At 49.6% G+C, this 26,725-nt stretch overlaps 1 protein-coding gene across 1 annotated transcript; it reads right to left on the bottom strand.

Moving 5' to 3' along the window:
• Nucleotides 1-24,137: 24,137 nt before the first annotated feature.
• On the bottom strand, nt 24,138-26,232 carry LOC100282751 (uncharacterized). The gene is made up of 4 exons (NM_001369188.1): nt 25,129-26,232; nt 24,902-25,026; nt 24,678-24,822; nt 24,138-24,573 (listed from the first exon to the last, which is right to left on the bottom strand). Exons 1-4 carry the CDS (start codon nt 26,149-26,151, stop codon nt 24,310-24,312), a joined length of 1,557 nt encoding a protein of 518 aa, NP_001356117.1. The 5' UTR covers nt 26,152-26,232; the 3' UTR covers nt 24,138-24,309.
• Nucleotides 26,233-26,725: the final 493 nt, after the last annotated feature.

Raw genomic sequence — 26,725 nt, 5'->3', positions numbered from 1 at the left:
TAGTATGCGTATGTTTTTTGCGGCCGCCGAGGCCTAAACATCTTATTGTCGTGTTATAAAGCTGTGTTTCCTTTCCTCTTGTTTCGAGTATCAGGACTTGTTCGTCGGTAGTAGAATCGCTTATCCGAGCGAGAGTTACTTTTCGCGGAAGGTGATGAGTGAGGTATGCGTATCCCGGAGGCGTAGGAGTCCCTCGGCTCGGTCGGCCTTGCCGCTTACGTGCACTCTCACTCGTTTGCAGGATTCTGTTATCGATATAGTCGAGAAGGCATGAAAATCGTTCTGGCAGAAAAGTTTTCGAGCGTTAGAACTTGTTCGTGTAACACCACAAAAGCCATCAACTAAAAATAATGAATTTAGTTATTAAGGTAATTAGGATAAAATATTTTTTAAGTGTTTAATTATTTATTTGCATTTTGATCATTTTCTTTGTATGCGCTTGATTGATTATCGATGTTTATCACCAATTCTTTTAAAGGAAAAAACCTAGTAATTAATATAATTAAATAATATAATAGTTATTAGTCTAAAAACAAGTATTTTATTTATAAATAGTTTTGGTGAATTTTTAGGAATTTTCGAGCTCTTTAAAAATACATTTCACAATTTAAAAAAATAAAAAAAACAAATCCTAACCTAGTCGGCCCAACCAAGGGCCCAAGCACCTAAACCCTAACTGTCGCACGCCTGCTCTCATCCTGTGCAGCCGCCGCCGCCCTGCTGTGCTTTCTCTTCCCTCCCCTATTCTCTCTCTCCCCTCGCTTCTCTCTCTCGCTCGCGCAGGAGCCCCAAGCGCCGCGCCTGCAGCAACCGAGCGCCCCAGCCACGCGACGCCGCGCCACCCCTGCGCTGCCCGCCGAGCCGCTCCTCGCGCGCCCAGCCAGCGCCAGCAGCAAGCCCGGCCGAGCCAGGCAACCGAGGCCGACCCCGCCCTGCACCGGCGCCCCGCGCAAGCCGACCGAGCAGCGACTGAACGCCAGCCACGACGACCCCGCGCCCGTTCTGCTACCCCGACCCCTGCGCGCGTTACTGCCCGACGTCGCGACCCCGAAGTCCCGCACGTCCGTTGATTACTCGTCGTTAATGGAGCATGAACTCGTCCGTTACTCCTTCTCCCATTACGCTCGATAGAAACTGACGTTTGTGATGGCCATTGAAGACCACCAGCGACCTCTCCTCTCCCTCCTGCTCCCTATAAAAGGCAGCAGAGCTCTCTCCCTTCTCCTGCCTACCCGAGCTCGCCCCTCTCTCTAGCTCTCCTCGCTCGCCAGTACACTGCTCGTCGCCAAAGTTGGTCGTTCGTCGCCGGAGTTCGCCAGAGTTCACCGGAGCCCGCAGTTCGTCACCGGAGCCACGCACTCGCCATCCGACGTCCGTAGTCGAGCCCTGTTCTTCTCCACCCGGCCGAACCCCGTCGAACTCTCTCCGTCGCACGTGCGAACCCAAGGTTGATGACGACCCAAATTATTTTGTGTACTTTATAAAATACTTTTTGATTCGATTCATGAATTGTATATTTAGTTTGTTGTAATATAAACACGTGTGATCCATAATTTATGTGTATGTGCGTTATGGAATTTTTGGTAGAGATATGCGATTATTAGTGCACCGTGATAATTCATGTTAATCGATGCGTTGATTTCTGGATTAGAGAAATATGACGTAGATTTAGTAGTCACACGTTGGTAATAAAATACTAGATAAGAATTTGTAGTCAAACTTGGTCACAATAAATTTTAGAAACTACTTGGAGAATTATAGTTAGGTGCATTTTAATGGATTAGAAAATGGTATAGAACTCATGTCATATGAATAATATAGGATTTTTAGATGATTTAGCTAATTATTTTATTAATATTTTCTTTTATAAAGAAAGGAGAAAATATCATTAGTAGGATGGAAAATAGATTTTTGCTAGTCAAATAAACATGTTCGCAAATTGAGCACTTAGATTTTTAGATTAAGCAAAATTCTAGTTTATGTCAAAATAACCTCACTTGTGTTATAAAAAGTCCAATTAGCAATTTATGTAGATTTTTAGAATAATAATATTAATAGATTCATTTTTAGCCATACTCAATTTGAGTTAGAAATAAAAAGGATAAAAGCTATTAATTTATTTATTAGTATTAAAGACGATAATTATTTTCATTGATGATGTTAAAATATATTAATATTAGTTAAAATTATATTTATTGCACCCACTCATAAATTCACCATTAGGACTCACAATAATAGCTATAATTGAATTAATAAGTATTTACGCGATTAGGACGTATTTAAGATGTGATTAGTGCGATATGTTAATGTGTATGTAATGGTGTATGTTTATGTAATGGTGCATGTTTATTTATTGGTGTATGTTTTATTTTTGTATGTGCGATGTGCGACTCTATTAGAAGCCGACTGTGTGGTAGACGCACCAAATTCGTTCGAAGACGATCCGTAGGACGCGTTTGAGCAAGGCAAGTGGATTCTCCCTCTGCATATTCTGTTTGTACCTACTCATTGCATATAATAATGTTTACTTTTTGATATATTGCATAATTTGATGGGTTAACCTAATTAAGGATTTCCTAGATTTACTACCTGTATTTCCTTGTTTAATCTAGGAAAATTATTAAGCTTTGCAAAATTTGTGCTACCGCTCAACTAAATGATTTTAATGTCACTCATTAATTGATATTAATGTTCCAAAATTGAAATTGGCAATTATGACATTAACCCGATGGTTAAAACGACATTATTTTAAATTAATTGGAACATGGAGTGACCACCCAGGATAACAGTGCAACCACGAGTGCTATCATGGCTCTGGCTTTGGTAATTAGCTTTATATGTTTAGTGCATAGCAACCTTACCTAAAATATGGGCAAGAGGGAGAGCGGTAGGTGCTGGCAGCCCACGTTAACATGGGGACGTATTCTTGTCTAAGGTACCTCACCCAGGGGGCCACCACCATCGTCTTTAGAAACCTTAGCGGGTTGCTTCGTATTAAGTGTATTTTGTGAAAGCCTCATAATGGATCCCTAGCCATTCACCTCGGCAGTGTTTAAGGGTCCGATCAACCCGGGCTAGATGGGATACATGGCTTGTGGGTAAAGTTGTACCACCTCTGCAGAGTGTAAAACTGATATACCAGCCGTGCTCCCGGTTATGAGCGACCTGGACTCCTCACATGATAATTGAACTTAAAGATGGAATTAAATTGAGATCTGATGATCTGCCAATAATTTGCTTAAGTGGTTTCACTTAAGTGTTTTTGTTATATTCATATTCCTTTGTTTAATGGGATATTTGGGATTCACACTTATTAGTAAGACATGTGTTGTTAATAAAATGTTGACCTACTAAAATGCTTACGGCTCAACCTTAGCCTCACCTTGTTATACCTGCATTAATTTTTCCCCCACTTGCTGAGCCCCGACCATAAGTGAGCTCACCCTTGCTAATATTTTGATCAGAGGGTGATGCTGGAGACTTTGATGGAGATTTTATTGACGAGGAATTCTAAGTCTAACGATACTCCGGTCATCTTCCTATGGGAGATTGCCCCTGTTATTTATTTCCGCTTTACTTTGATGTGATACTTGTTCAAGATACAATGATGCAGATGATGTAATAAAGTATTATACTCTCTCTTTACGCATTTATTGCATTGTCTTTTGATATATTACACTTGTGATGTCAACATATGTGTGGAAATGGATCCTGGCACACATATGCTATGCGCTCGGTTCTACCCCCTAGAACCGGGTGTGACAGAAGTGGTATCAGAGTTATGCTGACCCTAGGTCGTTAGACTAGTTAGAAATGGAAAGCCTAGTTAGTCTTTCAAAACTTGAGTTATTTTCCTCCATAAAAAAACTTATTTTATATCCAAACTCAACTCCTTTATAATCAACTCTTCTAGTCTGATTTTCTCTCGTCTATCGGAAGGTTGCTATCAGAAGAACTGCTTACAAAAGTATCACCTATGTTCCTCAAGATTGGCCAGCACCCTCTACCCCACCTTTGGATGATGAAGAAGAAATGTCTTTCTCTTCCTTATCCTCATTCTTTTTGGAAGGCTTTGTTATGGAACCCCTGAGTCTATAACCATACTCCTTAGGTTGATAGGATAGTTTATTGAATTAAGCTAGACGCAGTAGACGATAAAACAATGTTATCCTATTAATAAATACCAACCATGTGATGGTGATTGATTGAAATGTTTGATTTGGATCTTTGTTTGAGTGCAATGGTCTTATGGAATGATGGCCATAAGAACATATAAAAATTTTTAAACATAAGCTATTTCCCCTCCTAGAATCTTTTCTACTCCTCACTTTTCTAAGGACTTCACCACCTAACCAATCAGATGGTGAACGCTCGTCAAGGACCCAACAACAACCGGAACCAGCGTGGTCAACAAGTACCACCACCACCACCGAACCCCAACATGGAACAGTTCATCGCCGCCCAGATGCAGATTCTGCAAGGAATCACTGCGGCTGTTCAACAAATTCAGCAGAACCAACAGAATTAGCAACATCAACAACAACAGCAGTATGTACCCCCGGCCAGAGATAAGCACCGGGACTTCATGAGTCATCACCCGCCAACATTTTCTCATGCGGTTGATCCTCTGGATGCCGATGACTGGCTCAAGGTCATTGGAAAGAAGCTTGACATCACCCAGTGCAACGACCGGGAGAAGGTCTTGTACGCCTCAGGAAGACTTGAGGGAGCTGCATCCGATTGGTGGGATGCCTTCACAGCAGCACACCCCAACGCGGATATAGTAACCTAGCAGGAGTTCCAAGCGAACTTCCACGCTCATCACATTCCCTGAGGAATTATGAAGTTAAAGAAGAAGGAATTCCTTTCCCTTACTCAAGGGAGTATGTCTGTCAGCGAGTATCGTGATCGCTTCACTCAGCTTTCACGCTATGCCCCTGAAGAAGTGGATACGGATGAGAAGCGCCAAGAGCATTTGTTGGAAGGACTAATTGGACCACTGAATTATCAACTTCAGAGCCATACTTTCCCCAATTTCCAGACACTGCTGAACAAGGCAATTGGCCTTGAAAGCAAAAGAAAGGAATTATCTGACCATAAAAGGAAGTTTCAAGGTCAGTCTAGCAGGAACACCCGCCCGAACAACGCTCAAGGTTCACAGTTCTGCTCTGGAAATCAAGGCGGAAACAATTATCAAGTGCAACACTCTGGACAGCGAAGCCAGAGAAATAATCAGAGTCAGAACCAACAAAGGAGCAACTCTCAGACCAACCAGAGGTCTAGTGAGAGTTCACAGAACCGTCAAGGTGGCGCCAGTAACACGCAGGCCAGAAGCAACGCACCAGTCCAACCCAACGGCTGTTTCAAGTGCGGTGAGCTAGGCCACTATGCCAACAACTGCCCAAGGCGCAACCAGCAGACACCCCAGAAAAGCAATAACTAGAGAAATGACCAGAACACCCCCGCTCGTGGATCTGCTCAGAACAAGACTCCGCAGAACCAGAGCAGAGGAAGGGTCAATCACGTCACCGCAGAATCAGTACCTAAGGATGCCGACATAGTGTATGGTATGTTTCTTGTTAACTCCATACCTACATCAGTTTTATTTGACTCTGGAGCATCGCATTCGTTTATAACTGAGTCATTTGTGGAAAAACACAACATACCTAAGTACCCTCTTAATAAGATATTACATATTAGTTCACCGGGAGGTGACATGAAGGCCACACACTCATGCCCCCATGTTAATATCAAGATTCAAGGAATAGATTTTTCAGTCAACCCAGTGGTCCTAGGATCCAACGGTATTGATGTGATTCTTGGATGCAACTGGTTGAAAAGTTGTGATGGAGTGATACAGTGTGCCAATGGAACAATTATGCTGACAAGTCCTCAAGGTGAAAGAATCCAAGTTAACATAGACAAGTTAATAGATGAAAAAGGGAAAACTGTGATCAATCACTTGGAAGAAAAGCCCTTGGAAAATATCAAAGTAGTGTGCGAATACCCAGACGTATTTCTGGAGGAATTACCAAGTATGCCAGCTGACCGTGATATAGAGTTTTTTATTGAATTATTACCCGGAACTGCACCTATCTCAAAAAGACCATATAGAATGGATGTCAAAGATTTAGTAGAACTGAAGAAACAAATAGAAGAATTACTAGAAAAAGGTTTCATTCGCCCAAGTTCATCCCCTTGGGGAGCCCCAGTGCTATTTGTGAACAAGAAGGATGGTTCGAGGAGAATGTGTGTTGATTATAGAAGTTTGAACAAAGTAACCATCAAAAATAAATACCCATTACCTCGGATTGAAGATTTATTCGATCAAATGAAAGGAGCTAAGATATTCTCGAAGATAGATCTGAGATCGGGATATCATTAGTTAAAGATTCGAGTTGAAGATGTACCGAAGACAGCCTTCACGACGAGATATGGATTATATGAGTTTTTGGTCATGTCGTTTGGACTGACTAATGCACCAGCATACTTTATGAACTTGATGAATAAAGTATTCATGGAATATCTAGATCAGTTTGTGGTCGTATTCATTGACGACATACTGATATATTCTCCGAATGAAGAAACACATGAGGATCATCTAAGGCTAGTCCTACAAAAGCTTCGTGACAACCAATTATATGCGAAGTTCTCGAAGTGTGATTTCTGGCTTAAGGAAGTTGCTTTCTTAGGGCATATCGTTACCGATGGTGGAATTAAAGTGGACCCAGGAAAGATAAGTGAGATACTAGATTGGAAGCAACCAAAGGATGCGTCCAAGATCAGAAGTTTTCTTGGATTGGCTGGATACTATAGAAGATTTATTGAAGGTTTTTCCAAGTTAGTGAAACCTCTTACCTCTCTACTGGAGAAAGGTAAAGAGTTCAAATGGGATGAAGCTTGTCAGAATTGTTTTGAAGAACTCAAGAAAAGGTTAACCACTGCACCAATATTGGTAATGCCAGACATCCACAAGGGATTTGATGTGTATTGCGATGCATCACACCTTGGGCTTGGATGTGTGCTAATGCAAGAAGGAAAAGTAATAGCCTATGCTTCAAGACAATTGAGAAAGCATGAGAAGAATTATCCTACGCAAGATTTGGAACTAGCTGCCGTAGTGCATGCTTTGAAGAAATGGAGGCACTATATGATTGGAAACAAGTGCAACATCTTCACGGATCACAAAAGCTTGAAATACATATTCACTCAGAAAGAACTCAACCTCAGACAGAGAAGATGGCTTGAGTTGATTAAGGACTATGATTTGGAAATACAATATCACCCCGGAAAGGCAAATGTAGTAGCTGATGCTTTGAGCCGTAAGGGTCAAGTGAACAACATCACTACTCATTTGATGTCACAAGAATTGTGCTGGGAAATGGAACAACTCAACCTTGCTATGCTTTATAATGTAGAAGCAACAGTTATGGAAGTTGAATCTACTTTGGAAAAAGAGATTCGTAAAGGACAAGAGTCCGATGAGAAAATTAAGGAAATTAAAGCTTTGATTGGTTTGGGTAAAGCCCCAGATTTCACGGAAGATGAACAAGGCACAGTATGGTTTAAGAAGAGAATCTGTGTACCCGAAATCGAGCACTTGTGCCAACTTATTTTGAGAGAAGTTCATGATTCAGCTTACTCTATTCACCCTGGAAGTACAAAGATGTACTAGGATCTTAAGGAAAAGTATTGGTGGTACGGATTGAAAAGAGATGTTGCTACTCATGTTGCATTATGTGACGTGTGTCAGCGAGTTAAAGCCGAACACCAAAGACCAGTAGGATTGCTACAACCTCTCAAGGTACCTGAATGGAAATGGGAAGATATCAGTATGGATTTCATAGTTGGACTACCCCGTACTCGGGATGGCAATGATTCAATATGGGTCATAGTAGACAGGTTGACTAAAGTGGCACACTTTATACCTTTGAAGACAACTTACTCAGGAGCCTAGTTAGCAGAGTTATACATATCGAGGATCGTTTGTCTACATGGAGTACCGAAGAAGATCGTATCAGATCGAGGAACCCAGTTTACCTCGCGCTTTTGGAAAAGACTACATGAGTCCATGGATACCAAGCTAAATTTTAGTTCAGCTTATCATCCGCAAACGGATGGGCAAACAGAAAGAACAAACCAAGTGTTAGAGGATATGCTAAGAGCTTGTGCTCTAAAGCATGGTAGAAACTGGGATAAAAGTTTGCGTTATGCAGAATTTTCGTATAACAACAGTTATCAGGCAAGCCTAAAAATGGCACCATTTGAAGCACTTTATGGACGAAATTGTAGAACACCGCTTTATTGGAATCAGACTGGAGAAAGTCAAGTATTTGGTCCAGAAATTCTCCAAGAAGCGGAAAAGCAAGTGCAGATTATTAGAGAAAACTTGAAGACAGCACAGTCAAGACAGAAAAGTTATGCTGATAATAGAAGAAGAGAGTTGATGTTTGAAGTAGGAGACTTTGTCTACCTTAAAGTTTCACCGATGAGAGGAATGAAAAGTTTTAAGGTTAAAGGAAAATTATCACCTCGCTATATTGGCCCATTCAAAATTTTGGAAAGAAAAGGTGAAGTAGCCTATCAGTTAGAGCTACCCGATAGTTTATTGGATGTGCATGACGTATTTCACGTATCACAACTCAAGAAGTGCTTGAGAGTACCAGGAGAATAATTACCCATGGAAGAACTGAATGTCAATGAGGATTTGACCTATTCGGAGTACCCGATCAGAATTCTGGAAACATCTCGCAGAATTACACGGAGTAAAGTTATTAACATGTGCAAAGTTCAGTGGAGTCATCATTCGGAAGATGAGGCCGCTTGGGAAAGAGAAGATGAACTCAGAGCAGAATTTCCCCAGTTATTCTTGGAAGTTTCTTAATCTCGAGGACGAGATTCTTTTTAAGAGGGGTAGGTTTGTAACACCACAAAAGCCATCAACTAAAAATAATGAATTTAGTTATTAAGGTAGTTAGGATAAAATATTTTTTTAAGTGTTTAATTATTTATTTGCATTTTGATCATTTTCTTTGTATGCGTTTGATTGATTATCGATGTTTATCATCAATTCTTTTAAAGGAAAAAACCTAGTAATTAATATAAATAAATAATATAATAGTTATTAGTCTAAAAACAAGTATTTTATTTATAAATAGTTTTGGTGAATTTTTAGGAATTTTTGAGCTCTTTAAAATTACATTTCATAATTTAAAAAAAAACAAATCCTAACCTAGCCGGCCCAACCAAGGGCCCAAGCACCTAAACCCTAACTGCCACACGCCTGCTCTCATCCTGTGCAGCCGCCGCCGCCCTGTTGTGCTTTCTCTTCCCTCCCCTATTCTCTCTCTCCCCTCGCTTCTCTCTCTCGCTCGCGCAGGAGCCCCAAGCACCGCGCCTGCAGCAATCAAGCGCCCCAGCCACGCGACGTCGCGCCACCCCTGCGCTGCCCGCCGAGCCGCTCCTCGCGCGCCCAGCCAGCGCCAGCAGCAAGCCCGGCCGAGCCAGGCAACCGAGGCCGACCCCGCCCTGCACCGGCGCCCCGCGCAAGCCGACCGAGCAGCGACCGAACGCCAGCCGCGACGACCCCGCGCCCGTTCTGCTACCCCGACCCCTGCGCGCGTTACTGCCCGACGCCGTGACCCCGAAGTCCCGCACGTCCGTTGATTACTCGTCGTTAATGGAGCATGAACTCGTCCGTTACTCCTTCTCCCATTACGCTTGATAGAAACTGACGTTTGTGATGGCCATTGAAGACCACCAGCGACCTCTCCTCTCCCTCCTGCTCCCTATAAAAGGCAGCAGAGCTCTCTCCCTTCTCCTGCCTACCCGAGCTCGCCCCTCTCTCTAGCTCTCCTCGCTCGCCAGTACACTGCTCGTCGCCGGAGTTGGTCGTTCGTCGCCGGAGTTCACCGGAGCCCGCAGTTGGTCGCCGGAGCCACGCACTCGCCATTCGACGTCCGTAGTCGAGCCATGTTCTTCTCCACCCGGCTGAACCCCGTCGAACTCTCTCCGTCGCACGTGCGAACCCAAGGTTGATGACGACCCAAATTATTTTGTGTACTTTATAAAATACTTTTTGATTCGATTCATGAATTGTATATTTAGTTTGTTGTAATATAAACACGTGTGATCCATAATTTATGTGTATGTGTGTTATGGAATTTTTGGTAGAGATATGCGATTATTAGTGCACCGTGATAATTCATGTTAATCGATGCGTTGATTTCTGGATTAGAGAAATATGACGTAGATTTAGTAGTCACACGTTGGTAATAAAATACTAGATAAGAATTTGTAGTCAAACTTGGTCACAATAAATTTTAGAAACTACTTGGAGAATTATAGTTAGGTGCATTTTAATGGATTAGAAAATGGTATAGAACTCATGTCATATGAATAATATAGGATTTTTAGATGATTTAGCTAATTATTTTATTAACATTTTCTTTTATAAAGAAAGGAGAAAATATCATTAGTAGGATGGAAAATAGATTTTTGCTAGTCAAATAAACATGTTCGCAAATTGAGCACTTAGATTTTTAGATTAAGCAAAATACTAGTTTATGTCAAAATAACCTCACTTGTGTTATAAAAAGTCCAATTAGCAATTTATGTAGATTTTTAGAATATTAATATTAATAGATTCATTTTTAGCCATACTCAATTTGAGTTAGAAATAAAAAGGATAAAAGCTATTAATTTATTTATTAGTATTAAAGATGATAATTATTTTCATTGATGATGTTAAAATATATTAATATTAGTTAAAATTATATTTATTGCACCCACTCATAAATTCACCATTAGGACTCACAATAATAGCTATAATTGAATTAATAAGTATTTACGCGATTAGGACGTATTTAAGATGTGATTAGTGCGGTATGTTAATGTGTATGTAATGATGTATGTTTATGTAATGGTGCATGTTTATTTATTGGTGTATGTTTTATTTTTGTATGTGCGATGTACGACTCTATTAGAAGCCGACTGTGTGGTAGACGCACCGAATTCGTTCGAAGACGATCCGCAGGACGCGTTTGAGCAAGGCAAGTGGATTCTCCCTCTGCATATTCTGTTTGTACCTACTCATTGCATATAATAATGTTTACTTTTTGATATATTGCATAATTTGATGGGTTAACCTAATTAAGGATTTCCTAGATTTACTACCTGTATTCCTTGTTTAACCTAGGAAAATTATTAAGCTGTGCAAAATTTGTGCTACCGCTCAACTTAATGATTTTAATGTCACATATTAATTGATATTAATGTTCCAAAATTGAAATTGGCAATTATGACATTAACCCGATGGTTAAAACGACATTATTTTAAATTAATTGGAACATGGAGTGACCACCCAGGATAACAGTGCAACCACGAGTGCTATCATGGCTCTGGCTTTGGTAATTAGCTTTATATGTTTAGTGCATAGCAACCTTACCTGAAATATGGGCAAGAGGGAGAGCGGTAGGTGCTGGCAGCCCACGTTAACATGGGGACGTATTCTTGTCTAAGGTACCTCACCCAGGGGGCCACCACCATCGTCTTTAGAAACCTTAGCGGGTTGCTTCGTATTAAGTGTATTTTGTGAAAGCCTCATAATGGATCCCTAGCCATTCACCTCGGCAGTGTTTAAGGGTCCGATCAACCCGGGCTAGATGGGATACATGGCTTGTGGGTAAAGTTGTACCACCTCTGCAGAGTGTAAAACTGATATACCAGCCGTGCTCCCGGTTATGAGCGACCTGGACTCCTCACAAGATAATTGAACTTGAAGATGGAATTAAATTGAGATCCGATGATCTGCCAATAATTTGCTTAAGTGGTTTCACTTAAGTGTTTTTATTATATTCATATTCCTTTGTTTAATGGGATATTTGGGATTCACACTTATTAGTAAGACAGGTGTTGTTAATAAAATGTTGACCAACTAAAATGCTTACGTCTCAACCTTAGCCTCACCTTGTTATACCTGCATTAATTTTTCCCCCACTTGCTGAGCCCCGACCATAAGTGAGCTCACCCTTGCTAATATTTTGATCAGAGGGTGATGCTGGAGACTTTGATGGAGATTTTATCGACGAGGAATTCTAAGTCTAACGATACTCCGGTCATCTTCCTATGGGAGATTGCCCCTGTTATTTATTTCCGCTTTACTTTGATGTGATACTTGTTCAAGATACAATGATGCAGATGATGTAATAAAGTATTATACTCTCTCTTTACACCTTTATTGCATTGTCTTTTGATATATTACACTTGTGACGTCAACATATGTGTGGAAATGGATCCTGGCACACATATGCTATGCGCTCGGTTCTACCCCCTAGAACCGGGTGTGACAGTTCGGTAGCAGAATCGCTTATCCGAGCGTGAGTTACTTATCGCAGAAGTTGATGAGTGAGGTATCCGTATCCCGGAGGCGTAAGAGTCCCTCGGCTCGGTCGGCCTTGCCGCTTACATGTACTCTCGTCGTTTTCAGGATCCCGCTATCGAAGCAGTCGAAAAGCGCGAAAGACGTTCTGGCAAAAGACTTTTTCCGAGGAAAATTTTGACGCAGAGGGGGTTCCCCCTTCTAGCCCCCGAGGGAGGGTCAGGCTTTGTCGAGGCAAGGCTGACCCTTCCTTGACGGTTAGACTTTATTATTTGTGTATGTAAAGAGAACGAGGTATATGAACGACTTGAAACATCTTAAGGGTAGAAGCGACGTAGCTGTTGGATGTTCCAAGCATTGTTGTAGACCTCGCCTTGATCGTTGGACAGCTTGTATGTCCTGGGCTTCAAAATCTTGGCGATGATGAACGGCCCTTCCCAGGGAGGAGTAAGCTTGTGGCGCCCTCAGGCGTCCTGCCGCAGCCGAAGTACCAAGTCTCCCACCTGGAAGCCTCGGTGCCGAACCCCTCGGGCGTGGTAGCATCGCAGAGACTGCTGATACCGCGCTAAGTGTAGTAAGGCCATGTCCCAAGCCTCTTCCAGTTGGTCCAGTGAGTCTTCTTGGCTAGCCTGGTTGCTTCGGTCGTCGTACGCCTTTGCCCTCGGGGAACCGTATTCTAAGACTGTGGGTAAGATAGCCTCGGCCCCATAGACTAGAAAGAACGGCGAGAAACCCGTGGCCTGGCTTGGCGTCGTCCTCAGACTCCAGACCATCGAGGGTAGCTCTTTCATCCATCGCTTGCCAAACTTGTTGAGGTCGTTGTAGATCCTCGGTTTAAGTCCCTGCAAAATCATACCGTTGGCACGCTCCACCTGCCCATTCGTCATGGGGTGAGCTACGGCGGCCCAGTCTACACGGATGTGGTGGTCCTCGCAGAAGTCCAGGAACTTCTTCCCAGTGAACTGCGTGCCATTGTCGGTGATGATGGAGTTCGGGACCCCAAAGCGATGGATGATGTTTGTGAAGAACGCCACCGCCTGCTTGGACCTGATGCTGGTTAGGGGTCGGACCTCGATCCACTTGGAGAATTTGTCGATGGCGACCAGCAGGTGCGAGAAGCCCCCGGGTGCCTTCTGCAAGGGACCGATGAGGTCCAGACCCCACACAGCAAACGGCCAGGTGATGGGTATTGTCTGTAGGGCCTGATCGGGCAGGTGCGTCTGTCTCGCGTAGAATTGACACCCTTGGTAGGAGCGTACAATCCTAGTGGCGTCGGCCACCGTGGTCGGCAAGTAGAAGCCTTGTCGAAAGGCGTTCCCCACGAGGGCTCGAGGTGTTGCATGGTGACCGCAAGACCCCGAGTGTATTTCTTGCAATAGCTCCTGTCCTTCGGTGGTGGATATGAATTGTTAGAGAATGCCTGAGGGGCTGCAGTGGTAGAGCTCCTTTTCATCACCCAGTAAGACGAATGACTTGGCGCGACGCGCCAGTCGCCGAGCTTCGGCCTTGTCGAGGGGTAGCTCTCCTCGGAGGAGATATTCCAGGTACGGGGTCTGCCAGTTTCGGTTTGGCGCAACCCCATTCCGCTTTCCCTCGATGCGCAAGGCCTCACCCTCGGCGGCCGAGGATACCTCGGGCTGGGCCGAGGCCTCCTCGGGCTCAGGCGTGTCGTCGATCTTGACAGAGGGTTGATGTATGTCTCTAGAGAAGACGTCTGGGGGAACCGTTGTCTGCCCCGAGGCTATTTTCGCCAGCTCATCCACAGTCTCGTTGTACCTTCGAGCGGTGTGGTTGAGCTCCAGCCCGTAGAACTTGTCTTCTAGGCGTCGAACTTCGTCGTAGTAGGCCTCCATCTTCCCGTCGCGGCAGTGGGAGTTCTTCATGACTTGGTCAATGACAAGCTGCGAGTTGCCATGAGCATCGAGGCGCCGAACCCCTAGCTCGATGGCGATGCGCAACCCGTTAACCAGAGCCTCGTACTTGGGCACGTTGTTTGACATCGAGAAATGGAGGTGCAGCACGTAGCGGAGATGTTTCCCGAGGGGTGAGATGAAGAGCAAGCCAACACCTGCTCCTGCTTTCATCAGCGACCCATCGAAGTACATGGTCCAAAGTTCCGGTTGGATTGGAGCTGTTGGCAACTGGGTGTCGACCCATTCCACCAGGAAATACGCCAAGACTTGGGACTTTATGGCCTTCCGAGGGACGAATGAGAGTGTTTCGCCCATGAGCTCCACTGCCCACTTTGCTATCCTACCCGAGGCCTCTCGGCACTGGATGATCTCCCCCAGGGGGAAGGATGACACCACAGTCACCGGATGAGACTCGAAGTAGTGTTGCAACTTTCGCCGCGTCAGAATTACTGCATACAGTAGCTTCTGAATTTGCGGGTAGCGGATCTTGGTCTCGGATAGCACTTCACTAATGAAGTAGACTAGCCTCTGGACGAGCAGTGTATGCCCTTCTTCTCGTCTCTCGACTACGATCGCGGCGCTGACCACCTGAGTGGTTGCGGCTACGTAGATCAAGAGGGCTTCTCCTGCAGCGGGGGGCACCAAGATGGGCGCATTTGTAAGGAGTGCCTTTAAGTTTTCGAGGGCTTCCTCGGCCTCGGGGGTCCAAGTGAAGCGCTCGGTCTTCCTTAAGAGGCGGTACAAGGGTAGGCCTTTTTCGCCGAGGCGCGAGATGAAGCGGCTCAGAGCCGCAAGGCATCCCATGAGCCTTTGTACTCCTTTCAAATCTTTGATAGGTCTCATGTTGGTGATGGCTGCGATTTTCTCTGGGTTGGCCTCGATGCCTCGCTCGGAGACGATGAACGCTAGGAGCATGCCTCGGGGGACTCCGAAGACACACTTCTCAGGATTGAGCTTCACGCCCTTCGCTCTCAGACACTTGAATGTCGTTTCAAGGTCAGAGAGGAGGTCGGAGGCTTTCCTCGTCTTGACAACGATGTCATCGATGTAAGCCTCGACCGTTCGGCCGATGTGCTCTCCGAACACGTGGTTCATGCACCTTTGGTATGTCGCACCTGCATTCCTTAAGCCAAATGGCATGGTAGTATAGCAGTACATGCCAAAAGGTGTGATGAAAGAAGTCGCGAGCTGGTCGGACTCTTTCATCTTGATTTGGTGATAACCTGAATAGGCGTCGAGGAATGACAGGGTTTCACACCCAGCAGTGGAGTCCACAATTTGGTCGATGCGAGGCAGAGGGTAGGGAACCTTCGGACATGCCTTGTTTAGACCATTGTAGTCTACGCACATCCTCCATTTCCCACCTTTCTTTTTCACAAGCAAGGGTTAGCTAACCATTCAGGATGGAATACCTCTTTGATGAACCCTGCAGCCATCAACTTGTGGATCTCCTCGCCTATGGCCCTGCGCTTTTCTTCATCGAAACGGTGCAGGTGCTGCTTCACGGGTCGGGCTCCAGCTCGGATATCCAGTGAGTGCTCGGCGACATCCCTTGGTATGCTCGGCATGTCCGAGGGACTCCACGCAAAAACTTCAGCATTTGCGCAAAGAAAGTCGACGAGCACTGCTTCCTATTTGGGGTCGAGCTCGGAGCCGATTCGGACTTGCTTGCAGGCGTTGTTGCTGGGGTCGAGAGGGACGAACTTAACCGCCTCAGCAAGTTCGAAGTTGCCGGCGTGGCGCTTCGCATCAGGCACCTCCTTGGAGAGGCACTCCAGGTCGGCGATGAGGGCCTCGGACTCGGCGAGGGCCTCAGCGTACTCCACGCATTCCACGTCGCATTCGTACGCGTGGCGGTACGTGGATCCGACGGTGATGACCCCGTTGGGGCCTGACATCTTGAGCTTGAGGTAGGTGTAGTTGGGGATGGCCATGAACTTGGCATAGGATGGTCTCCCCAGCACCGCGTGGTAGGTTCCTCGGAACCCGACCACCTCGAACGTGAGGGTTTCCTTTCGGAAGTTGGAGGGAGTTCCGAAGTAGACGGGCAAGTCGAGTTGTCCAAGGGGCAGGACACGCTTCCCGGGGATGATCCCGTGAAAGGGCGCCGCACCGGCCCGGATCGTGGACAGATCGATCTTCAAGAGCCCGAAGGTCTCGGCGTAGATGATGTTGAGGCTGCTGCCCCGTCCATGAGGACCTTGGTGAGCATGGCATTGCCGATGACGGGGTCGACAACGAGCGGGTACTTTCCTGGGCTCGGCACGCAGTCGGGGTGGTCGTCTTGGTCGAAGGTGATGGGCTTGTCGGACCAGTCTAGGTAGACTGGTGCCGCCACCTTTACCGAGCAGACCTCCCGGCGCTCCTGCTTGCGGTGCCGAGCCGAGGCATTCGCCACTTGCCCACCGTAGATCATGAAGCAGCTGTGGACCTCAGAGAACTCCTCTGCCTTGTCTCCCTCCTTCTTGTTGTTGTCTTGGCCTTTGCCATCTCCCGCCGGGGACCCGGCCTTATGGAAGTAGCACCGAAGCATGACGCATTCCTCAAGAGTGTGCTTGACAGGACCCTGGTGATAGGGGCACGACTCCTTGAGCATTTTGTCGAACAGGTTGGCCCCTCCGAGAGGCTTCCGAGGGTTCCTGTGCTCGGCAGCAGCGACAAGATCTGCGTCGGCGGCGTTGCGCTTCGCTTGCGACTTCTTTTTCGCCTTCTTCTTTGCGCCACGCTGGGCGGACGCCTCGGGGATGTCTTCCTGCGGCGTCCCTGAGGCTGCTTGTCCTTTCGAAAGATGGCTTCGACCGCCTCCTGACCAGAGGCGAACTTGGTGGCGATGTCCATCAACTCGCTTGCCTTGGTGGGAGTCTTGCGGCCCAGTTTGCTCACCAGGTCGCGACAAGTGGTGCCGGCGAGGAACGCCCCGATGACATCGGAGTCGGTGATGTTGGGCAGCTCGGTGCGCTGCTTCGAAAATCGCCGGATGTACTATCGCAGGGATTCCCCTGGCTGCTGGCGGCAGCTTTGGAGATCCCAGGAGTTCCCAGGGCGCACATATGTGCCCTGGAAGTTTCCAGCGAAGGTTTTGACCAGGTCGTCCCAGTTGGAGATCTGAGCAGGAGGCAGATGCTCCAGCCAGGCCCGGGCAGCGTCGGAGAGAAACAGGGGGAGGTTGCGGATGATGAGGTTGTCATCGTCCGTTACACCTAGCTGGCAGGCCAGCCGGTAGTCCGCAAGCCATAACTCCGGCCTTGTTTCCCCCGAGTACTTGGTGATGGTAGTTGGGGCTCGGAACCGGGTCGGGAATGACGCCCGTCGTATGGCCCAGCTGAAGGCTTGCGAACCTGGTGGTTCGAGCGAGGGGCTCCGATCCTCCTCACTGTCGTAGCGTCCCCCACGCCTAGGTGGTAGCCTCGGTGCACCTTCTCGTCGAGGCAGGCTCGACGGTCGCGGCGGTGGTGCTCGTTGCCGAGGCGACCCGGGGCTGTAGGCGTCGCGTCCCGCGTGTGTCCGGTGTGGACCGAGGCCTCCCGCACGAGTCGGGAAGTCACAGCGCGATGCTCCGGGGGGTACACTTGCCTTCGGGAGGCAGAGCTTTCGGCCCGTCAGACCGCGGCATCCTCCAGGAGATTCTTGAGTTCTCCCTGGATACGTCGCCCCTCGGTGGTAGATGGCTCCGGAATTGCTCGGAGTAGTATTGCCGCTGCAGCCAGATTCTGGCCGACCCCGCTGGAGGCCGGGGGCAGCCTTGCCCTGGCATCGTCAACAATACAGCGCTGGACATCCCGGGGCCGATGACACGCTTCTCCGGCGAGTGCTCGGCCTGCCCACTCTTGCTCGATGTTTTGCCAGAGCTGCACAAGTTGCCCTGCTTCCTCGTCGAGCTTGGCCTGCATCTCGCAGGGACTGGGACCACAGTTAGCTCCCGCAGGATGTCAACGCGAGGCGCAGGCCTAGGGGGGTCGTCACCCTCCGGCATACCGAAGTGGTTGCCTTCGTCGTGACCCCCTAGATCGACGTGGAAACATTCGTGACTTGGGCCACAACCCTCGTCGTCAAGGTTGTGGCCATCATCGGAGCAATCGGAGAGGCAGTAGTCACATGTGGTCATGAGGTCCCGCACGGCACTGGGATCGCGGAGCCCGGAGAAATCCCAACCGGAGTCGGGACCGTCCTCTTCCTCGGAACCCGGGGGACCGTAGGTTGAGACGGCCGTCAGTCGGTCCCAAGATGACCACATATGGTACCCCGGAAGGTTAGGATATGCCTTTACGAAAGCGCTCACCGAAGCGGGGTCGCTTGGTGGATCGAGGCTGAATCTAAAAGGCACAGGGTGGAAAATGGACGGTACCTCTTAATCGATGGACGGTGACGAAGTCGCGTCGGGGACGGACTACACCGTTATCTCAGGTACGAAGCTAACGCCCAGCAAGTCCTTCGCGAGCGTGCTGGCGTCATCTGTCCGCTTGGGGTTGGCACGTTGCGGGGAAACGACACTCGTCGTTGTCTCAGGCGCGAGGACAACGCCCGACATGTCCCCCGCTGGGGTGCCAGCGTCGTCGACTCGCTCGACAGCCGACGAGGTGCCGCCTCCTGCCTAGCCACGATTGCCCCGTCCCCTCCTTCTGCGGTGAGGAGGGTGGCGGGACAAACCCGGATGCTGCTCTTCCGCCACAGGGGGAAGACGTCGTCGAGTTCGTCGCCGCCGGTCGAGCTGACGGCCGTCGTTGTCGCTGTCGTGCTGCGGGGGGAGGAGTATCATGTCGTAGCTGCCGCCGAGGGACATGAACTCGAGACTCCCGAAGCGGAGCAGCGTCCCGGGCAGAAGAGGTTGCTGGAGACTACCCATCTGGAACTCAACGGGAAGTTGTTCGTTAACACGCAGCAGTCCCCAACCTGGCGCGCCAACTGTCGGTGTTTCGACCCCGAGGGGTCCCTGGACCGACGAGTAAATTTGTCGCTGCGTGCCCCTGCCCAGATGGGTTGGCGCAAGATGGAACACAAGGGAAAAGCGCGGCTCGTGTTATCTCGCACCAGGGGGTGTGCTCGTAGTAGGGGTTACAAGCATTCGCGAGAGAGAGAGAGAGAGTGAGCCTGTTCGTCAGCTCGTTCCCCCGCGCGACCCTCTCGCATGAAGGCCCTGGACCTCCCTTTTATAGATGCAAGGAGAGGGTCCAGGTGTACAATGGGGGTGTAGCTATGCGCTAACGTGTCTGGCAGAGAGGTGCCTGAGCCCTGTGTACATGCCAACGTGGCTGTCAGAGAGGTGCTAGAGCCCTGTGTACGCGATAACGTGGCCGTCGGAGAAGTACCTGAGCCCTGTAGAAGCACAGCTGTCGATGCTGCTGGGATCTTGCTGACGTCTCCTTGCTTCCGTAGGGGACTGAGAACCACCGTCGTCATGGACGCACGCGGGGAGCCATCATTACTTGTTACCGGGGCGAGCCAGATGGGACGCCGGTCTTGTCCCCCCGTAGCCTGAGCTAGCTAGGGGTAGAGTAATGATGTATCCCCCATGGCGCGATCAGTCCGAGCCCAAGGTCGGGCGAGGCAGAGACTTCTCCTGAGGCCGAGGCCGGGGTCGGGCGAGGACGCGATTCCTCTCGAGGCCGAGGTTGAGGCCGAGCCCTGGGGTCGGGTGAGGCGGAGACCACCTTCCGAGGCCGAGGTTGAGGCCGAGCCCTGGGGTCGGGCGAGGCGGAGACCACCTTCCGAGGCCGAGGTTGAGGCCGAGCCTTGGGGTCGGGCGAGGCGGAGACCTCCTTCCGAGGCCGAGGCCTAAGGTCGGGCGAGGCAGAGTTTCCTGTTGCGCCCGAAGCTGAACTTGTCTGTTGTCAGCCTCACCCCGGTGGGTGGCACAGCAGTCGGAGCGGGGCGAGCGGCGCTGTTTTCCTGTCAGGTCGGTCAGTGAAAGGGCGAAGTGACTGCGGTCACTTCGACCTTGCCGACTGAGGCACGCGTGTCAGGATAAGGTGTCAGGCGATCCTCGCATTGAATGCGTCTGCGATACGGTCGGTTGGTGAGGCGATTTGGCCAAGGTTGCTTCACAACGAAGCCTGCCCGAGCTGGGCTTCGGGCGAGTCGAGGGTGCGCCCGTCGCTTGAGGAGGCCCTCGGGCGAGGCGTGAATTCGTCCGGGACTACTGTTCCCGCCCGAGGCCGGGCTCGGGCGAGGCGAGATCGCGTCCCTTGGTAGATGAGGCCTTGACCTGAACCGCGCCCATCAGTCTTTGCAGTTTGTGCTAATGGTGGTTACCATCCGTGTTTAGGAGTGTTGGGGGTACCCCTAATTACGGTACCGACACCACTACAACCATAAAATATCATTTTCTATACCTACTTTTAACCTCCTATCAATTTTTTCATCAACTAATAATTAACCGTGGACCCACAATACAGTACATAGGGGAGGAAAGGAGAGCACGCTACATTCTGAGGGAGAGAGAAGACGATAGCGCGCGACTGCAACGTAGGGGGTGCTTTATAGGGCAAGCGGTAAAGAGAGTCTGAAGGAAATCGTGGAGGATGCATGCTCTGCCGTGTATGTGCGTGAGGGGATTAGGAGGTAGTTTTCCTGGTTGGCTGCATGCATATCACAGAGGAAATAGCATCAGTGGGGCCCACAAGCAGATCGTGCGCGGAGGCTAGAGAGTGGGTGTCGCATGCGGAACAGCTTTGCATGTTGCATGCGGGACGGTTTTTTTCCTAGGCATCGAGCATGTGTGCAGTGGGGAGGAAAGCGTCGGCCAGGAGCGGCATCAACGGCTCTCTGCCAGAGCGCGCAGCGGCAGGGTACGCGCGGCTCGCCATGGCGGGTGCTAGGGCGCGGACGACGACGACACGACTAGGCTACGCAGCAGTGCGCGTGCCTGTTGGCCGCCTGGTCGCGCGGCAACAGCAGCGGTGCGCGGTGCGCTGGCTTCCTGGCAGGGGCGAGCTGGGGGTCAGGAGGGCGGGCACGGCTGGGTGGGCTCGCCGGCGAGCGGGGCTAACGGCGGCGGATGGACAGGGTTGCATAGGGGCTCGTCGGAGAGCCGCGGCCAGGGAGTAGGGCACGCGCGCCGGTGCTTAAGGCGAGCAACGTGGCAGGCGGCAAGTGCCGGCACAGGGATGCGCGCTGCACAGCGCAGGGCCGCGAGGCGCGACGGCACGCCCAAGACCCTCTCCATGGCGACATTCGCGTGAGAAATACAGTGAAGGTAAACAGAGGAAGAACAAACAAGCTCACAAGAGACGATGAAGTTCACTGGGCAGAGAAGGGAGCGAGGAGCTGCGACGATTCCGCAGTCCGGCATCGTGAGCGCGCGCAGGGGGAGAGGATTGGCTGCAGCAGCAGGGTGAGGGCAGCGAGGGTCTTCACCGGCTGCTATGCGACTGCGCTGCAGCCTGCAGGGAGTTATTCTTGGGCTTAAGAACTGAGCTAAGTGGGGGCGGGTTCCTCGGCGTGGGCGCGTGCGCGTACAGAGCGGAGGCAGTTGTGATGGGAAAAGGGAGGAGATGACATGTGGGGTCCCGAGTGCAGTGCAACACCTAGGCGAGGGAGGCGGTTGTGCGGCTGACAGGGACGATGGGCGCCTGTGCGTCCGCGTGGCCGAGCAGGTGCGGCTGAGCGATTCGCATTGGCTGGAGCGCGCGTGGTGCTGCCTGCTGGTGCTGGGATGAAGGTTGAGCGGCCAAGGAGTGGGGCATGTGTGTGTTTCTTTTTTTACATATATGAATATATATATATATATTAAAATATTTTAAAATTGTAGTAAATAATAAATTATCCAATTTCAAAAGAATAATTAGGATAAGTCGTATTTATTTAAATAGACTGCCTTTCAAAAAGAATAGATCGAATACAAATAAACATTTGCACTTATAAACACTATGCAACGACATGAGTGTAACAACCAACATATAACAAAATAATTCTCCATCATTTAGGGAAAAGAGAAGGAAAACAAAGACAGGAGAGGGTAACACCTGAATTTGGTGTATATTGGAAAAGAAATTTTATATCCCCAAATTCAGGGTGTTACAGTAAGATATACTCTTAGGATCACTACTTACTCTCTGTTGATGCAGTTTGTGGTTGTGATATTAGCTGATCTCGTTTTGAGTTCATTTTATAAACCCCCAACAAAACCCTAATTCTATTAGTATTTTCATATATGCGGTTGATTCACAAATCCGATTATGCTAAAAATTTGTGGAGACCTTGGAAAACATATTTGTCTAGGTGCCTGTAAAATTTCATCTGAATCGGAGTTTATTTGTTTCAGTTTCGCATAATACGGTTTTGTACCGATTTGGACTTTTCGGTGTCCGATTTGTGATCCGTTTGTTTTGTTAGTCTCGTGTTGGTATTAGAAACATTTTTGAAGTCTCAATCACTGGTTTGCTGATGTGATTTTGGTTTGAATGCTTTATTTCAATTGAAGTGAAGTGCTTTTTTTAGCGTTTGGCAGCAAAATTTGATTGTGCTCCCAACCACCTTTTTTGGTCGCCTCACCGGTCTTTCATTTTCGTAACTCATGCATATGACCACTGGTAGGCCTAGATTTCAAGCTCTATTACAGTGGGAGCGGTTCGGGGCGTTTGGTTGGTAGAGCTCAAAGAGCTCCTGAAGCACATGGAGAAGCTTCCCCACCCTCTCAAAGAACTCCTGACGAAAACAAGATCTAAAACATTAGATCTATTTTGGATCAGCTCTGATTTAGATCTAAAAATTTACTAGCACTTAAAAAACGTTTGAAACAGCCATGAAGCCACAAGTCGGTTCAACCGCTAGACCTCGACAGCATCGCGCCGGTTTCTGCGGCCGGGTGTGGCAGGCTGGCAGCAGGGATAGCAGCGGGTTGGATTGTATTCGGGTATAATAATATCCGATCCGATTGTACCCGAGACTTTTACAAATATTCATACCCACCAAGTCAATCAAGGAGGAATTGTACTCGTACCCGTGCCCACCGGGTACCCGATGGATATGTTATTGTAAAATAAATAATACCATGGAAAAACGGTAAGCAACATCACATTTCATGACAGCTGATGAGCAACATCATCAATTCAGTTCACGTGACTACCTGACTGGGCGTAGAGCTGACGGGTTGCTGGAGCTTGGGAGCGGGGCTGGCGGCGCGACGTCGAGCCCGGCGCGGATCTTGGGTGGGGCCGAGGCGGCGATCTTCCGGCCTAGGCGGCGGCCCAGCGCAGCGCTCCCTGGGAACGCACGGAGCTCTGCGGGCGGCGTGGCATCGACCTCACCACCCACGATGAGTGGGTGACCGTGTGGGAGCTGCGGTAGGGTAGAGAGTTTGGGGATCGAGGATTTGGGGTGGGGCTGGTGGATGGAGCACGAGCATAGCGCTGGATAACCATGGATGGTATGACTTAGGCCTTGTTCGGTTATTCCCAATACACATGGATAAGATGAGATTAGAAAAAATTCTTAAGAAGTTTGACTTATTTGGGTTTCAAACTTATCCAATCTCACTCAATCCACATGGATTGAGAGCTAACCGAACAAGCCCTTAGGGTTCTTTTTTAGGTTTTCGCTAGATGGACCTTATTTTTTGAATACGGTCCATATAAAGATTTGAATTGGTATCTCAGGTATTCATTGTATACCTACAGGTAAAATATTGTATTTTGGATACCCAACAATACCAGAATACTTAAGTTTTAATATCCATGTCCACCGGTTAAGAAAAACCCATGGGCATCCATACCGGGCCTGACTGCCATCCCTAGCTGGCAGCGGCCGGAAGTGGACAGAATGCTAGGTTTATTAGGACCCTCAAGTTTCTGCTGAAGTTGCTAAAGCAGAGTGTTTTCCGTGTACTTGGTTTTCACAATTCCTCCATCTTTCTCATGAAAACATTCTCAATCGAAAACTCTTTGCATTTTTGCTGCAACAACCACCTCAAATAATCACCGAACAATGTACTATCTCTCTCTCTCTCTCCTTACACACACACAAAGAATGTAACGAATATTGAAATCCACAACCAATTTCACTCCCAAATCTCTTAGCCTCTCAGCACTTCTTGGCGCAGGCGCTCTTGGCCTTGTGCCTGAACAGCACCTTCTTCTTCCTGTGCGAGGTGTTCTGGACGGTGAGCACGACCTTGCCCGGCTCACCGGTGCGGAACGAGTTGCGGACCGCCTCCTCGCCGGACGCCATCTTCTTGCCCTTCCTGACGATGATGGTGTAGGAGCCCTCGTCCGCCGGCACGAACTCCTCCTTGTAGTTCACCTCCCACCCCAGCACCGTCAGGTCCCATGTCAGCGTGGCATCAGCCTGCAAAGAAACGACACGGAACGGCCGTGTCGGGTCGTGTCATTCGGCAACTCTGCTGCGTGTATTGTCTGAAGGCTTGTTCATTTCATGTGTCAGTGCTGTACCTCAGTGGCTTCGATCTCGATGGTCTCCGTGGAGCTTCCCTTGACGGTGACCTCCGCGACCTCGCCGTCGTCCGCGGAGAACTCGGTGTCGCCGTCGCGCTTCAGGCCGCCGTACTTCACCGGGATGGCCTCGATCGGAATGTACCTTCGGAAAAGGTGTACGATGCTCGTCAAAAAGCTGTCCAAATCTCAAGATCGACAACAAGAGATGTTCGAGTGCTTACTTGAGGAGGGTCTCGGTGACCTTGGACGGGCGAGCAACGACGAACTTGCTCTTCGTCCTCTGCGTCAGGAACGGGTAGAACAGGGTGCTGAACGCGTAGTACCAGAACGGCACGTTGATCAAGATCTGCAGGTGGAAATCACACAGAAACCGTATTATTAAATCACTCGGCCGGGAGTTTCTACCCGATCGACGACGGTCGATGAGCACCACCACCACCACACTCACGTTTCTCGCGACGAGCTCGGGGTAGTTGTCCTGGAACAGGTCGAGCACCTGCTTGACGGCGACGCGGAAGTCCTTCTTGGCCGGCCCCGGCGAGTTCCTGAGGTCGATCACCTGCAGCAGCGACGCGACGCCGCCGGGCCTCAGGTCCAGCTCGGCGACGTGGCGCTCCATGGCGCGCACCCGCCACCGGAGGAACCTGGCCTTGCCTTCCTCGGTGCCCAGCGCCTTCTTGTACACGGCGTCGTCCGCGAACACGCCCAGCGCGTTGTAGCACACCGGGTGGCCCTCGTGGTCCGCGCCGTCGAGGTAGCACGCGCCCGCGAGCTCCTCGGGGAGGTCGGCGTCGGCGTCGCACTCGGCGCCGGAGCCGAAGCCGGTCCAGTCCCTGCGCCAGCGGAGCGTGCGGCGGAGCATCTCGAACGCGGCGCCGGCCTTGAAGTCGCGCGCGCGGAGGAACTTGAGGAGCACCACGTCGGTGGCCTCGTCGCCCTTGCTAGGGAGCAGAGGCACGCCCCACAGCGCGATGTCCTTGTCGACGACAACGGCCGCCGTCTCCGGCTCCTTCGCCGCCGCCTTCTCGCCGGCTTCCTCTTTCTTGGCCTCCTGCTTGGTGTCGTCTCCGCTCTCCTCCTCGGCCTCCTCCTTCTCCCCTTCCTCCTGGCCTTCCTTCTTCTCCCCTCCCTCCACGCCTTCCTTCTTCTCCTCCTCGGCGTCGGCCTCCTTCTTGCCATCCTCCTCTCCCTTCTCCTCGGCTTCGGGCTGCTCATCTTTCTTCTCCGCGGCCTTCTTCTTGGCCTCCTCCTTCTCCTTCACCTCCGGCTTACCGTCGTCGAACAGCTTGCCCTCCACGATGGCCGCCTCGACCTTGTCGCGGAGCTCGGCGAGCGCCTTACGCTCGCTCTCCTTGAGATCGTCCAGGAAGTTGCTCTCCTCCCGGAAAGACGCCTGCTTGGTGCTCACCTCCTTCGCCGGCGCCGCGGCCACCGCCTCGGTGCCATTTCCGGAAACAGCCTCCACGGCCATGGCGGTCACAGTCACAGCTCAAAAATCGACAGGAAGCACGCGTGCGGATTTCACGGCGGTGGTGGCGATGAAAGAGAGAGAGCGCGAGAGAGAGAGGAGTGGGATGAGCAGCGGAGAGGGAAGAAACGGCTATATAGTGAGGGGGCAACGGCTACGGAGTGGTGGCCAAATGCCGACAGGTAGGCAGGCGGCGAAGGAGTGAGCCGTTGGGTCGGGCCGTTGTGCTCGTGGGGCCCGTGGGCTGCGGCAGGCGGGGGTGGCTTTGCCTTTGCGGTGCATGGCCAACCTGCCAGCCAACGGCTAGTTGCTTGCGGCCTTCGTTTGTTTGCTACAATACAAGGCAGCTGCAGAGAGGTGATGAGATGGGTTGTGCAGTTGTGCTAGGCTGTTGTGTGTTGTCTCACAGCTTTTTTGTGGGGGCTGCTTGTTAATCTGACAGCTTTGCTCTTTGACTGGACAGCTACGCAGTTCAAGGCAAAGACACAACCTTTCAATCAAAAAAAAAAAAGGTGATGCAAAGACACAAAGCCGTGTGTTAGTACCGTATCATTAGGAATTATCGTGCAATTATGCG

This window comes from Zea mays, chromosome 9, assembly GCF_902167145.1.
Source record: "Zea mays cultivar B73 chromosome 9, Zm-B73-REFERENCE-NAM-5.0, whole genome shotgun sequence".
Taxonomy (NCBI): domain Eukaryota; kingdom Viridiplantae; phylum Streptophyta; class Magnoliopsida; order Poales; family Poaceae; genus Zea; species Zea mays.
Note: the sequence above shows the minus strand (reverse complement) of the source record. Positions and strands in the feature narration are given on the sequence as shown.